This window comes from Hydra vulgaris, chromosome 10 (assembly GCF_038396675.1).
Source record: "Hydra vulgaris chromosome 10, alternate assembly HydraT2T_AEP".
Lineage (NCBI taxonomy): Eukaryota > Metazoa > Cnidaria > Hydrozoa > Anthoathecata > Hydridae > Hydra > Hydra vulgaris.
In genome coordinates, this window is record NC_088929.1 from 26,506,044 (window position 1) to 26,520,437 (window position 14,394).

At 29.5% G+C, this 14,394-nt stretch overlaps 2 protein-coding genes across 2 annotated transcripts; both read left to right on the forward strand.

Annotated features, from left to right (window-relative positions):
* Positions 1–3,686: 3,686 nt before the first annotated feature.
* LOC136086235 (uncharacterized) lies at positions 3,687–4,681 on the forward strand. The gene is made up of 3 exons (XM_065808522.1): positions 3,687–3,977; positions 4,231–4,448; positions 4,546–4,681. The coding sequence occupies exons 1-3, from the start codon at positions 3,687–3,689 to the stop codon at positions 4,679–4,681; spliced, it is 645 nt and encodes a 214-aa protein (XP_065664594.1).
* Positions 4,682–9,517: 4,836 nt separating this feature from the next.
* On the forward strand, positions 9,518–10,302 carry LOC136086236 (ARL14 effector protein-like). The gene is made up of 2 exons (XM_065808523.1): positions 9,518–9,743; positions 9,926–10,302. The coding sequence occupies exons 1-2, from the start codon at positions 9,518–9,520 to the stop codon at positions 10,300–10,302; spliced, it is 603 nt and encodes a 200-aa protein (XP_065664595.1).
* Positions 10,303–14,394: the final 4,092 nt, after the last annotated feature.

Genomic DNA, 14,394 nt, shown 5'->3' on the forward strand with positions numbered 1-14,394 from the left:
CTGGGTGTAAGTTACGACTGGATGATCGGACAGTATTTCCACCTGAGCTAAAAACTCTCTCTGATTTTGTTGAACTTGCTGGAATAGCTAAAATTTGTCTAGCTAATGAAGAGAGTTCTGGCAATGTATTTGAATGCAACTTCCACCAATCAAGAATCGGAAAGTCTTTTTTGGCATCAGGGAGATATTCATACTGGCGCATTTCGTTCAAAATAGGATTCAGTTCACATGTTGGCTCTTGTGTTTCAAGTCTGACGTTTAACTTGCGCTTCAGTTTTGAATCAGGGGACAAATCTGCTGAAAGGACTCTGGCAACAGGTTGGCACTCAACATCCTTAACCTGTGATGATATCCATTCTTTTGTTGTTTGAAATTTTTTGAATAGCTTTAAGTGAAGTCCCTTTAAAGCAGGATTTAAGTAGTTTGCTGCAGCACTCAATAAGTTTCCAGTGTGACAAAGAGGAAATCTTTTCTCAATGCAGCTTTTCAAGTTTTTTGCATACAAGACACCGTAGCCATTTTTTCCATCCGTCTCAATAAATTGGTCATTTTTGTCATGGATTAAATAAAGAGATTTGGCGACAGTGTTAATTGTTGGAATAGATTCAGCCGACCACGTTTCTGTAGCTTCTTTAAGTGGTGCCAAAAATTCTACTGCTCCCTCGATTGATTTTCACTGTGATGCACTGATGGTCTTTGAAGAAAAAATATCTTCATTTGCACACAAGCTAATTATTTCACTCTTAAGAAGTAGGACAGAAGCCATGCAATCCAGTTCACTATTCCATCTTGTGTCAACAGATTGGCGTAACTGCCTAAAATTTATTCCTTGAGCGTCTGATTCTAATTCAAGCAACTCAGCTGCAACTGTTGACTGGTGAGTTAAAGAAGCTAAATCTTTGCATGTTTGCAACGCATCATCCATTCCAGCAGTTATTCCAAATGAGTCTCGAACTGCACATTGCAAAATATGATTGTAGCACAAGTATTGGTCAAAGCGCTTTGACAATTTGACTGCAAGTTCCATGTTTCTTGCCTGGTCGTTCAAGCAGTACATTGGCAAATCAGCAGGCAAATTTAATCCTACTAAGAAAGAATCCAGCTTTCATTCAATTAAGATACCTGTGTGTCTGCCTGGGAACTGTTGGACATGGGGTGTCCAGTGATGTAGTCTCCAATTTTCGTCAATAGCATGAAAAGTCCAAGAGATGTAGCTGTCTTGAGCTCTAGAAGTCCAAAGGTCAGAAGTAAATGCAGCACTTTTTAGATTTGGCGTAATCTCCGTTAAGATGCTCTTCATTCCAGCTTGAACTTCTCTTGACCGAATTGAAAGCTTTCTTGAATATGTTGTTCTGTGATGAAGTTTAGAGTTTGCAATGTCAAACAATTTCTTGAAACCTCTTCCTTCGACTGCTGAAAAGGATGCCAGATTAGTGCAAAAGTAATCCAGCATTGCAGAGTCAAACTGTTTTTGAATGGAATTGTCTTTGTCATATTTGGACTTTGTTTCAAGCATTTCGACCATGGTTCGTTGTTTCTTCTTAGGAGAAAGAAGACGAGAGTCGTCAGTTTTTTCTCAACGTAGTCGTGGCTGTGTTTTTTTTCGAGGTGACGATGAAGTCCGCTTGTGTTTCCGTCTTTTGCTTTCAAAGACTTTTTGCACGCCTTGCATTCAGCACCGTCACTTGGTTTTTGAAAATATCTCCAGATTTTGTTTTCTCTTGGTGACATTTTTGATCGTTGAAATGAGGCAAGAATATTTCTTTTCAATATGAACAAAATGTGTCAAGTTGAGTTCCACTGGTAAACTAATGAACTTAAGTCGAAAGTGCACCATTTTATACAAAAAGTTTTTGTATTTAAAATCTAATTAAAAATATTTAAAATCTTATTTAAAATTTGTTAATTAGATTCTTAAAAGAAATTTAATTAAAAAATCTAATTAAAATCACGGAGTCAAAACATTAATTAATTAAAAAAACAAATTATTAAGCATTTTGTAAATTATAATAATTTTTAATTTGAAAATTAATATAATATTTAAGTCTCGTTCTACTTCTCGCGAGAATTTTCTATTTCTCGTTTCTCACGAGAACGAGACGAGATCTCGCTCATGGTTAAATTATTGGTATGAAAAAAGTGAAAAGTGGTGCCACTAAGAGAAGAGAAAAAGCTGCAGCCAGGAAGGAAATGGCAAATCACCCCAAGCTAACACATTTTTTGAAACCATTAGTTCAGACTAGAAGTGTTTTGATACCAACAGAAACTACAAATAATTCTGATTGTCATTATTTGAATACTAGAGTAGAGTCATATAGGTTGAGATGCGAGTCTACATCAAATGGCATAACAATTCCGCCTATTTTTCTCAGTGATGATCCTTCTGAGTGGCCAGATAATGTTTCTGACGCACAGAAGTGTGACATTGTTAAAAGTGGTTTCAAAAAGGTCTAAACTGATTTTCCATACAATTTAGAAAGAAGACGATTTTCACTGAATTATTATAACAGCAAGATGAAGAATGGAGAAATCCTTAAACGCACATGGCTTATATATTCTTTGAACAGCAATAAAGTGTTTTGCTTTTGTTGCAAACTTTTTGGGATAACTTCTTCACCATTCCGGCTAGGAATGAACACTTGGGAAGGCTTGTCAAAAAAAACTTAAAGAACACGAAACATGCAGTGCACATTTCAAATGGTTAACTGATATTTTCTTTAATTTTTTGCTTTGTTACTTTTTTTTTCTTAATTAATTTTTTTTCCCTCAATTTTGGTAATGTAGACATTGCAAATCAAGCTACCATAGACGAGAAACAACAAAAGTTGCTTTATAAAGAGCGGATATTTTGGAGGGCTGTGAAAGAAAGGATACTAGACATTACCTTATTTCTTTCTGCAAAAAATCTTGCATTCCGTGGTTCAGACACAGCCATTTGTTCAAAGAGCAATGGAAACTTTCTTGAATTACTGGCTAAGTATGATACTGTTCTCAATGAGCTTATGCAAAAATTCAGGACGAAGTAACCAAGGAGCACTACTTGAGCAATGACACACAGTACGAGTTGATTAGACTTTAGCCAGGGAGATTGAATCCAAAAACCTTTCTAAGGTAAAAAAAGCAAAATACTATTCTATTATTTTAGATTGTACGCCCGACTTTTCGCACAAAGAACAAATGAGCATTATTCTGCGATCAGTAACATGTACTCCTGGGGTAGGTATCGACATTTCCGATATTTCTTTGGATATCTCACAGTAAATGATACCCCTGGAAAAAGGCTTTTTAATGCATTTTTAAATCAGGCAAAAAAATGGGATCTAAATATTTTAGACTGTCGAGGTCAATCTTACGATAATGGTGCTAATATGAAAGGAAAAGTGGAAGGTGTTCAAGCAAGGTTTCTGGAAATGAATCCTAAGGCCTTATATCTTCCATGTGCTAACCATTCACTCAATCTTGTTATTGTTGGTGGCTCACTGTCATCCATCAGTGCAATTTCTTTTTTTGGTGTTCTTTCACGGTTATACACGCTCTTTTCATCGTCTACTCCTCGATGGGAAACTTTAAAATCATGCGTGGCAATTTCAGTCAAGCCACAATCAGATACCAGATGGGAAAGTAGAATAAACTGTGTTAAACCACTTCGCTTCTATTAAAAAGAAATCTTAGAGGCACTTGAAAAAATGGAAGAATATACCTTAGAAAAAAGAGTTGGGGCAACAGCCACAGAAGTACGATCGCTGACAGAATATATTAGAACATGGCCTTTCTTATTATCAATCATTATTTGGTGTGACGTTTTATTTCAAATTAACAAATCAAGTAAGCTGCTTCAGTCTTCTGCAACCTCTCTCGACATATTAGCTAGTGAATTAAATGCAACAAATGCTTTTCTTTATGAGTATCGTGAAAATGGATTTTCTGACGCACGTGTTAAGGCATCAGAAATCGCAGAAGTATTGGGTATTGAAAAGGTTTTTTCGATGGTGCGTTAACGAAAAAAAAATTGATTTATTTATACGAGTGTGCTGATCACACTTGGCAACCTGAACATCAGTATAAAGCAGATTTCTTTTTGCCACTAATTGATATGCCAATTGCATCAGTAAAAGAGCGTTTTGAACAGATCAGCATTGTCAAAAAGACTTTCTTTACCGATCTGAGAGTCTTATCAAAGCTTGTAATGAAAATTCTCTGTCTGCTTATTGCAAAAATTTGCAAATAAAGCTTGCTGATATTGATTCTGAGGATTTAGAATCGGAGTTAAAACGTTTTGTCATAGTTCTAATGGAGGAAAAAAATGCTTTCCTAACATCTGCATATGACTTCCTAAACTACATTTACAAAGAAGAGCTGCAAGAAACTTATCCCAATCTAGTTTTTGTGTTACAAATCATTCTTACTTTACCAGTTACTGTTGCAAGTGCGGAACGTAGCTTCAGCAAGTTAAAACTAATTAAAACATTTTATAGGTTATTATAAATAATCTTGCTTCATCATACATAAATACGTGTAGCTTTATTTCTTTGTATTTTTATATAGGTCAACAATGGTCGATGAACGTTTGTCTTCCTTAGCAATGCTGTCTATTGAGAACGAGGCCGCAAGAACATTAAGTTATGAAGGCATAATAAATGAGTTTGCAAGCATAAAAACACGTTGCAAACCCTTTTTTTGATGGTTTGCGACGTACTTCTATTATCTATCTATCAACTCTATATCAATTTAACAATTAAAAAATATATCTAATTGAATTTAAGCGTTAACTTGATTGCATTTAGTCTTATGAACGGCGACGTTAAAAAATGTCAGGTACCCAGCTGTTTTGAAGTAATCTGTATCTACTTTTTTAGAAAAAAAAATTGGGGCCGTAATGGCTAGTTTTTGGTGGGGCCCCAAATCCTCAAGCCACGGCACTGGTGAGATGTGAATTTTGGACAGGAATAAAAATTGAATGCTAAGATCAGTTAAAAGTAATAGGAAGATAAAAGCTTTATATTAACAAAATTATAAAAGGTTTTTAGTTTTACTGCTCAAAAAAAATGTAAAAAGCTTTACAAATCTATAAACATATCAAAGTAAGTTTTACTTATTTTATAACTAAATTAAGTTACCAAAGGACTACTGATAGCTTAAAAACTGGTTATCTTCATAGAAAATGATGAAAAACGCTATAATAGAAAATTGGTCGTCAACTAAAAATTATGTTCGTAATGAAGGCCGGAAGCCATTTTGCTATATTTATTTGACACTTAACGCGAATTTGAAATTATCATTATCTCTGGCTATATTTCATATCGAAGTACGCGGGTAATAAAGACGTTTTTAGAAAGAGTCCGTTTTTTATATTTGAATAACTTGTTCCAAAGTTATGACAATTTATGTTGGCTCAATAACGCCTATTTTGCGTCAAGGTTTGTTAAGTTTTCCTTAAGGATTTATGGCAAAAATTAACTTAAGTTAAAGAAAAAGAGCTTTTCTAAACTGTCAGAGTGAAAAATTCATTTACATTTATAAATATCAAGAGAATATGTAAAAATCTTAGGGCTTGTTTGTTCTTGGCCCAATAGCCCTGAATGGGGGATTCAGGGCTATTGGGCCAAGAACAAATCAAAGGTCTCTAAAAACAATAAAAGTTAATTTTAGTTAAAAAAAAGAGCTTTTTCAAACTGTCAGAATACACAAATTCATTTATATTTATAAATATTAGGTAAATATGTAAAAACACATTGTGCTCGTTTACCCCACTTGAGGCAATAAGGTCAAAGGCAATGAAACTTTTGTAAAAACCAAAAAATTAAACTTTAGTTAAAGAACAAGAGCTTTTTTATATTGTAAGAGTAAACGAATTCATATACATTTATAAAAAATCTAACTTTTCCGGAAAGAAATGCATTTCTAAACCATAGAAATGAAATGCTTTGCTTTATCCAACCACTTTCTGAAACACTCCATGCCCTTTCTTCTGAGGCATTTTCAAATTAAAAACTCGAGAGGTTTAATAGTTATTCCTTTAAATATGAAATGTGGTGGAAAAGAGTTACCAATTGCATTGACACAAGCTATTACTCTGATTGTTTCCAGGTAACCTGATTGACAACATTGTAAATACTTAACTCTTTTTTTAGCAACTACTTTTCCAGAACAATAATCAAACTACATCCCAATCTTATCCATATTACAAATGTTTTGCGGTTTCTGAAGTAGGTTGTTTTCCTTTAACACATTTTTAAGAAGGAAAAAATATTTCCACTTTCTACAAACATTGATTCACTGATGTTTAATAGCTGCTGTACATTCTGGTTGACGTCAAGTTAAATCTTTGTGCCTTTTGCAGATCCCACACCACCATTTTTATGTAGGAGTTCCATTCTTGAATGCTTTTTTATATTCTAAAGCTCAATTTTCAGCATATTTTATAAATTGCAATCAACCAAATCCGATTCCTAAAGCTGCACAATTTTATACAAAATCAATTAATTTTTTTTTTCTTCTTCATCTAAAATAGTTGGATGTGCAGGTTTAGCTCCCATTTCCATTACTCCAGAAAGTCAAACTTTTAATGAACATCTTAAAATGTTAAAAACTCTACATGCTGCTGCTGTGAAATTCCATTTTTAACAGCTTTAGTTGCTGATATCATTGATTCATCATTCTATAAATGGCATTTTCTGCGTTTGCTTCTCTGCTTTTCAATTTTCGTTGAAATTTCTATTTTTTTAGTATTATTATTTTTTTCCATAAATTAAAAAATGGTTATGGCTGTCTAAAAATAAATGTTTGTTTCTATGATTATATCATATACATGCATCAAGTAATTTAAGTTAGTCATTCCCTTTCTCTCTCTCTGTATGTGTGTGTATATATATATATATATATATATATATATATATATATATATATATATATATATATATATATATATGATAGGTATGTTACATAAAATTTTTAAATTCATCAAATTCTAGGTTGTTATATGTCATTAAAAAGAGCTTCATTTCAATATTCCAAAAATGAAAAAATTTTAAAAATCAAACCATCCTACAAAAAGTTATGACGTTTTAAGTACCGATTTTTTGATATTAGGATTTGTTAAAGAAACTGTGGTCAAAATAAAGTTTTTATAAACTAAAACTATTATAACTTAATCAATTCTTATCCAAAAGTTTATATCTTGGTATCAAAAGATAGATACAAGAGTTATCTGCAAATTTATAAAGGTCTCTAGATTACAGGCGCATACGGGGGCAAGAGGGGGCACAAAACCATTATTTATACCGGCAATAAAGACTAACTATATTATATATATAAAAGTGTTTTTTTTAATGAAAATGTAAATTTTTATATACAAGATATTTTGTAATTAGCTTTCAGACCACAGTCAAATAGAGAAGTTTCATCATTGTCTTTGGGTGGATGTAAGGGTGATGGTTTCAAACACCCTTTTAACAAAAATATTTTTTTTTTTTTTTATAAATATTTATCTTTACAATTAAAAAAAAATCTAGTTTCAAATCAAAAATTATATTTTACTACTTTACAACATCACTAGAAGCGCACCCTTTATTTCAAGTGGTGTAGATGAGAAAAGGGGCGTGTCATCACCCCCCCCCCTCCTCTCCTCTTTTACAACTTAAATAAAATATATTTTTAATGAGATTCGAAAAAATATTTAAATGTAATTAAAATAATATACTTAAATATAAAAACATCTTTTACCAAAATTCAAAATACATCACATAATGCTTAGTTTTAGTTATAGATGGTTCCCCCTCTGACCTGAAAAAAAATTTTAAAAACAAAAAATATTTTACAATATTATTTTGATTAGTTTACATCTTGGCTTTTAATTAATGATCAAGATATTAAATTCCTTTAATGAAACTGTTTATTATTCATTGTTAATATTAGACACAACGTGAAAAAAAATTTGCAAGTTCCACTACTCGCTTTATATTTTTGCAAGTTCCACTACTTGCTATAATTTTTTTTTTGCAAGTTCCACTATTCGTAGTAAATTTTTTTTGCAAGTTCCACTACTCTCTGTAATTTTTATTTTTGCATATTATATATATATATATATATGATGTATTTTGAATTTTGGTAAAAGATGTTTTTATACTAAAGTTTATTATTTTAATTACATTTAAATATTCACATTAGGAAAACATCAACTCACAGGATACAATGTCAGCAACTAGCTGGAACTTTTTCATATAATAATTAACAGCTTCAGAATCATTATCTTTTCTAATCCAGTAAGAAATAGTAATAGCCTTTCTGTGCTTTTTTAAGTTTTTCTACTCTGCTATTGTGAAAGACTGTCATTGCTGTATCGGAATCATATCATTCATAATTATTATTGATATAGTATGTATTAAGTATATATTATATTATAGTATATATTTAATATATACTTTAGGGTAATTCCGCATCAAATCACCCAAAATTTAGAAAATTCTGAACCATGGGTCTTCAAATTTTTTAAAAACCTCTTTGGCTGTTGCATCTTAAAAAGAAAAGTTAACATATAAAATTTTAGCTAAAAATGTTGAGAGGTTGACAAAATATTGCAATTTTAATACTGACCTGGTTTCCTAAAATGACCCGGTTTTCATAACACTCTGAAAAAACATTTTTCTTAAAATAATAAGAAATAAAAATGGCAAAAACATGAAAATAAGCATATATAATGTTTTTTTGATGCTGAGTTCAATAAATGTACTTAAAATGCTAAAATATAAAAGGAACATGCTAAAAACTTAATAAAACAACTAGTTTCTATAAAACAACTTTGGGGCCCAATATCTCATAACACCCCCATCAAAATATTTTTTTTTTGCTGTTAATATTTTCAGCTGTTTATAATCTTACTAGGCACAAAAAATCTAACTGGAAAAACGACTGAAACATACGGAACTTTAATTTCAAAGATGTATCAAATTTTCAATAAGCTATTTTAAAAAACTTTCAAATAGAATTCTGTAAAATATTATATTTAGTTAAAAGACTCCTTAAAAAAAAACAATTTTGTTATATTTAAGGAAATCTTAAATATATGATAACTTAGTTATTTGAACTTAACAACTGAAAAAACACCCTGTTTTGTTTTATATAAAAACTGAATTAGTATGATATGGATGTGCATTTGTTTTTAAAATTTTGACAACTTTTGTAAAAGTTTATAATAACTAGTTTATAAAAAGTTCAGTTAAAAAACAGCATTCGTAAATTTTATTTAAATTTTAACAAATTAACAATTTGATATAAATATAAATTGTTTATATATATATATAAATATATCTATAAAGAAAATTAACAATATCTATGAGTGTAAAAAATTATACAACAGTGGGATTCTGAAAAGGTTTGAATTATTTCTATATTAATTTTTTTTTTTTACTAAAAATTAAGTAGGACAATTCTTTTATTTCAGTAGGAGAATTCTTTTAATTAAGTAGGAGAATTCTCTTTTTTTTAGGAAATACATTTATACAAAGTAGTTTATTATACGATGTGTTCTATTGGGTTATTGACATCAGATGCATGCAAAGGCCAACAAGATGTTATTGGAACTTTAAGCAACGAAGAAAAAATAGCTATATCATTACGCTGTAACATTGAACTATCAAACTTAACAAAATTATGTGAAAAACATGCTGCAAATTATTTGAAAATGTATCCTATATGGCAGAAAGCATGCTGTGATCCATTCAAAAAACATACAAAGAAAATTACAAGTAAGTAAAAGTGGAATTTAAGTATTTTAATATATATATTTTTTTAATTTGTGTTTTCCAAAACATAAACAATGTTTTAAACAATTGTGCAGATAAGCTATATACAACTACACATACAATTATACTATATACAAAATACATAAAGCTATATGCAATTATATATACAATTTAATTACTTTTAGAAAATCTTAGAGTAGTTACGATAAATGAGTCACAAGACATGATGAGAAGTAGCTTAAATATTGCTCCTGGGAAGAAACTTTGCAAACCCTGTAAGCAAAAGATTGCCAAAAAAGCAGATCTTAAAGAAGAGAAGCAAAGTCAGGGTGAACAAGATGAAGATTTTCTAATATCATCATTCAAATCAAAAAGACAGGAGATCAATGAAGAACTTGAAAATTTTAATATATCTCCTCTAAAATCTTATTCAAAGTCATCAAAACATATACTCTCAGAAAGAAAGCGAAAAGTTGCGCGCATCAACGAAATGCTAAGTAACCTTACTAGAGAAACTGAAAGTCAATTCAATGTTCCCTCAAAACTCAAAACTGTGTTATGAACCAAATGACATTAAAAAGAAGGCTGAAAACTTTGATGAAATTATGAGCTTGATAAAAGAAAAAATTCTATGTTCTGACAAAAGAACTATTGTTCAACTTCTAACACTGGCACCCCCAAGCTGGTCAATATTAGAAGTACAATATAACTTTGCAGTAACAGAATACCAAGCAAAAAAGGCTAGACAAATTTTTAATAAAAAACGATTGTTGGCTATCTCACCTTTGTATAAAGGGAAAGTCTTACAAAAAGAAATAGAAGATTCTGTTAAACTTTTTTATGATTTAAGTGATTTGTGTAGAACTATGCCTGGAAAAAAAGATTATGTTAGCATTCAAAAGAACGTCCATAAACAAAAAAAACTGCTTTTGTGTAATTTAAAGGAACTACATTTATTATACAAAGAAAACAATTCAGAAATACAAATAAGTTACTCAAAATTTGCTTCACTTAGACCAAAATGGTGCATTTTGCCAGGTGCAAGTGGTACACATTCTGTTTGAGTTTGTTCTTATCACCAAAATGCCATATTGCTAGTAGATGCTTTAAATATTGGACTAAAGTATAAGGACTTACTTTCAAAAACCATTTGCTCAATAGAAAACAAAGAATGCATGCTTGCACAGTGTGATGATTGTCCTGGTAAAAAACCCCTCGCCAAATATTTGTATGAGATTTTTGGAGAATACGAAGATGATTTTGAGATACACTACAAGCAATGGCAAACTACTGACCGTGCAACACTATTGAGTTTAACAGCTGATGTTCCAACGTTTGTTGAACTATTAGCATCTTGTTTTGAAAAGCTACAAGCTCATTCTTTTATTGCTCACTCTCAATCACAGTACCTTAACCAACTGAAACAGTATATGGATCAATCAAACATTATCATTATTGGCGACTTTGCTGAAAATTATGCTTTTCTCGTCCAAGATGAAATACAGAGCTATCATTGGAACACCCAACAATGTTCTTTACATCCATTAGTCATATACTATAAAGATGATAAAGGTGAACTGAAACATATTTCTTACTGTTTTATATCAGATGAGATTATACATGATGTAACTTATGTGTACAAAATATTCCAATCTGTCTAAATTACATTTATTCACTGATGTTTGCGCAGGACAGTACAAAAATTGTAAAAGCTTTAACAATCTATGTTAACTAGAGAGCGAACTTTGCCTTAAAATTAAATGGAACTTTTTTGCCACGTCCCACGGAAAGTCACCATGCGATGGGATTGGTGGTACTGTAAAAAGATTAACAGCACAAAAAAGTTTAAAACGACCGTACAGAAACCAAATTCTCACATCAGAAGCTATGTATGAATTTTGTATTGATAAAATCAAAGTTGTTAACTTCATTTACATAAAGGGAATGGACTTACAATTGCAACGTGAAGAGCAAAAAGAAAGGTACACTGGTGTAACAACTCTACCTGGTACTCGTAGCTTTCATCAATTTATACATCTTGGAGATAACAAGGTTAGGGCAAAGAGGTGTAGTACAGACACTAATTATACAATAATCCACAATCTTAAAAAGAAACAAGACATATCTCAACTTGATACTGTCACTTTAGGTTGTTATGTCGGTGTATTCTGTGATGATAAGTGGTGGATCAGCATTGTAACTAAAACCAACTTAGAAGAAGTGGATGCTAAAGTTAAGTTTCTTCATCCAAATGGTCCATCAATCTGTTTTAACTGACCTGAAAGAGACGACTACTGTTTTATTCCAAACACCAACATATTAAAAAATAACTTTCATCTTTGATACCTTTACAAATCTTGTATATTTAAGTAACTTTTTAAATTACGATTAACTTTATTTTATTTACAAATATTTTTGAGAATTTCTTGAAAAAGTAATACATCTTTGAAATTAAAGTTCCGTATGTTTTAGTTGTTTTTCCAGTTAGATTTTTTTGTGCCTAGTAAGATTATAAACAGCTGAAAATATTAACAGCAAAAAAAAAAATTTTTTGATGGGGGTGTTTTGAGATATTGGGCCCCAAAGGTGGTTTATAGAAACTAGTTGTTTTATTAATTTTTATGCATGTTCTTTTTATAATTGAGCATTTTAAGTACATTTATTGAATTCAGCATCAAAAAAACATTATATATGTTTATTTTCATGTTTTTGCCATTTTTATTTGTTATTATTTTAAGGAAAATGTTTTTTCAGAGTGTTATGAAAACCGGGTCATTTTGGGAAACCAGGTCAGTATTAAAATTGCAATATCTTGTCAACCGCTAAACTTTTTTAGCTGAAATTTTGCATGCAATATTTTTTTATAATTAGGAATAATGTGTCAAAATATAACACAAAAGGAAGACACATGGTTCAATGGACTGGGTGATTTGATGTGGAATTGCCCTATAATTATATTATAAGTATATATTATAGTATATATTAAATATATAATATATTATTAATATAATATACTATAAATAGTATATTAAATTTAATATACTATAAATTTATTATATATGTCTATATATTTTTAGACAAATATTAGTATAATACTAATATATGATATATTCTAAATACATAAAAAAGCAGTATATCATATTATTATATGATATAAAGCTTTTTAAAAATGTAATATGGTTGGACTGAGCAAAAAACATGTATTATTGAATTTATAATATAAAACCAATTTTAATCTTATTAACTGCATATTAAAAAAAAGTTAAACAAAAATTGGTTATAGAACTAATTAAAATTGCAAATTAACTGTTTTAATTGAAAAATTTTTAATTAATAGCAAATTATAAAAGAAATGAAAATATATAATGAATTTTAAATACAAAATATATAATGAATTTTAAATACAATCATGAAGAAATAAATCAAGTAAACTTTTCAAGTTTAAATAAATGAAACCAAAGTCATAACTGAATAATAGAAAAGCAATGTAACTTCTTTTGATAATTTTAACAGTGCCTTCTGTCATATTTCTGTAATAATATTAACTTTTATTAAGTTAAAAAAACTAAACTGTGCTAATAAAAAACTAAACTTAAAATGTGCTTATAATAAAGTTAACTATACTTCTTCATTAATTTTAAGAGATTTATCTACAGTTGAACTGTATTTAAAAATATTAGAGTTTTATAATTGAACTAGTCTCACTACTTAGCATAAAAACTTATAAAAAGTGAAACTAGCTAAATCATTTATTTGAATCATGCTTAATATGATTCAAATAAATTACCATTCATTGAATTGTAATTTATTTGAGTCATTTTAAGTATGATTCAAATAAACAAATTGGAATTTAGAATGATTCAACAAAAAGTAGTGGTTATAACATTTATTAAAATGATTTTACCACTACTTTGATTGCCATAAAAGGATTTTTGAGGAAAACGTTTGATTAACACAAAAAATTTTATTTTTTCATTTTTATTTTTAGTTAAATCTGAACCAATTATTATAATTTTAAAAGCAGATTGAAGTTTCTCTTCATCCGCCCCTCCCCCTCCCCATGTCTCAAAATAAAAACGGAAAATAAAAATTTAAGTACCAAAAGTGCTGCACAAATAGAGTATGTGCTGCATGAAATAAATCAATGAAATTTGGCATGTGCAAAGAAATTGTGTAAACTTAACATCGAGAATAGTATTGCAAAAAAAACAAGCATTTTTCAACATTTACTGAATGCAAAAAGTATAACTAAGTTTTTGTCATTTAAAAATCTACTTTAAAAAGTTTTTATTGTAATCAAAAGGTACAAATTTAGAAAGTATAATTAATCTAGTTTTTAAAAATATCTATACTAATATATAACTCTAAATAAAAAACCTCAAAATACGTTTCTCCCTCGATAGCGAAAAGCAAACTTCAAAAAACGTAGCACAGAATTTTAGCACACGTATCGGTTCCGTAAAACGGGTAATTCTACGTACCTATATATATACATATATATATATATACATATATATATATATATATATATATATATATATATATATATATATATATATATATATATATATATATATTTATATATATATATATATATATATATATATTTATATATATATACATATATATATATATATATATATATATATATATA

Coding starts and splice junctions, on each gene's coding strand:
- LOC136086235 (XM_065808522.1), top strand. CDS start 3,687: ATGGAAGAATATACCTTAGAAAAAAGAGTTGGGGCAACAGCCACAGAA. Junction 3,978..4,230: donor AAGTATTGGGTATTGAAAAG/GTTTTTTCGATG, acceptor TTGCAAATAAAG/CTTGCTGATATTGATTCTGA. Junction 4,449..4,545: donor GCGGAACGTAGCTTCAGCAA/GTTAAAACTAAT, acceptor ATTTTTATATAG/GTCAACAATGGTCGATGAAC.
- LOC136086236 (XM_065808523.1), top strand. CDS start 9,518: ATGTGTTCTATTGGGTTATTGACATCAGATGCATGCAAAGGCCAACAA. Junction 9,744..9,925: donor ACATACAAAGAAAATTACAA/GTAAGTAAAAGT, acceptor AATTACTTTTAG/AAAATCTTAGAGTAGTTACG.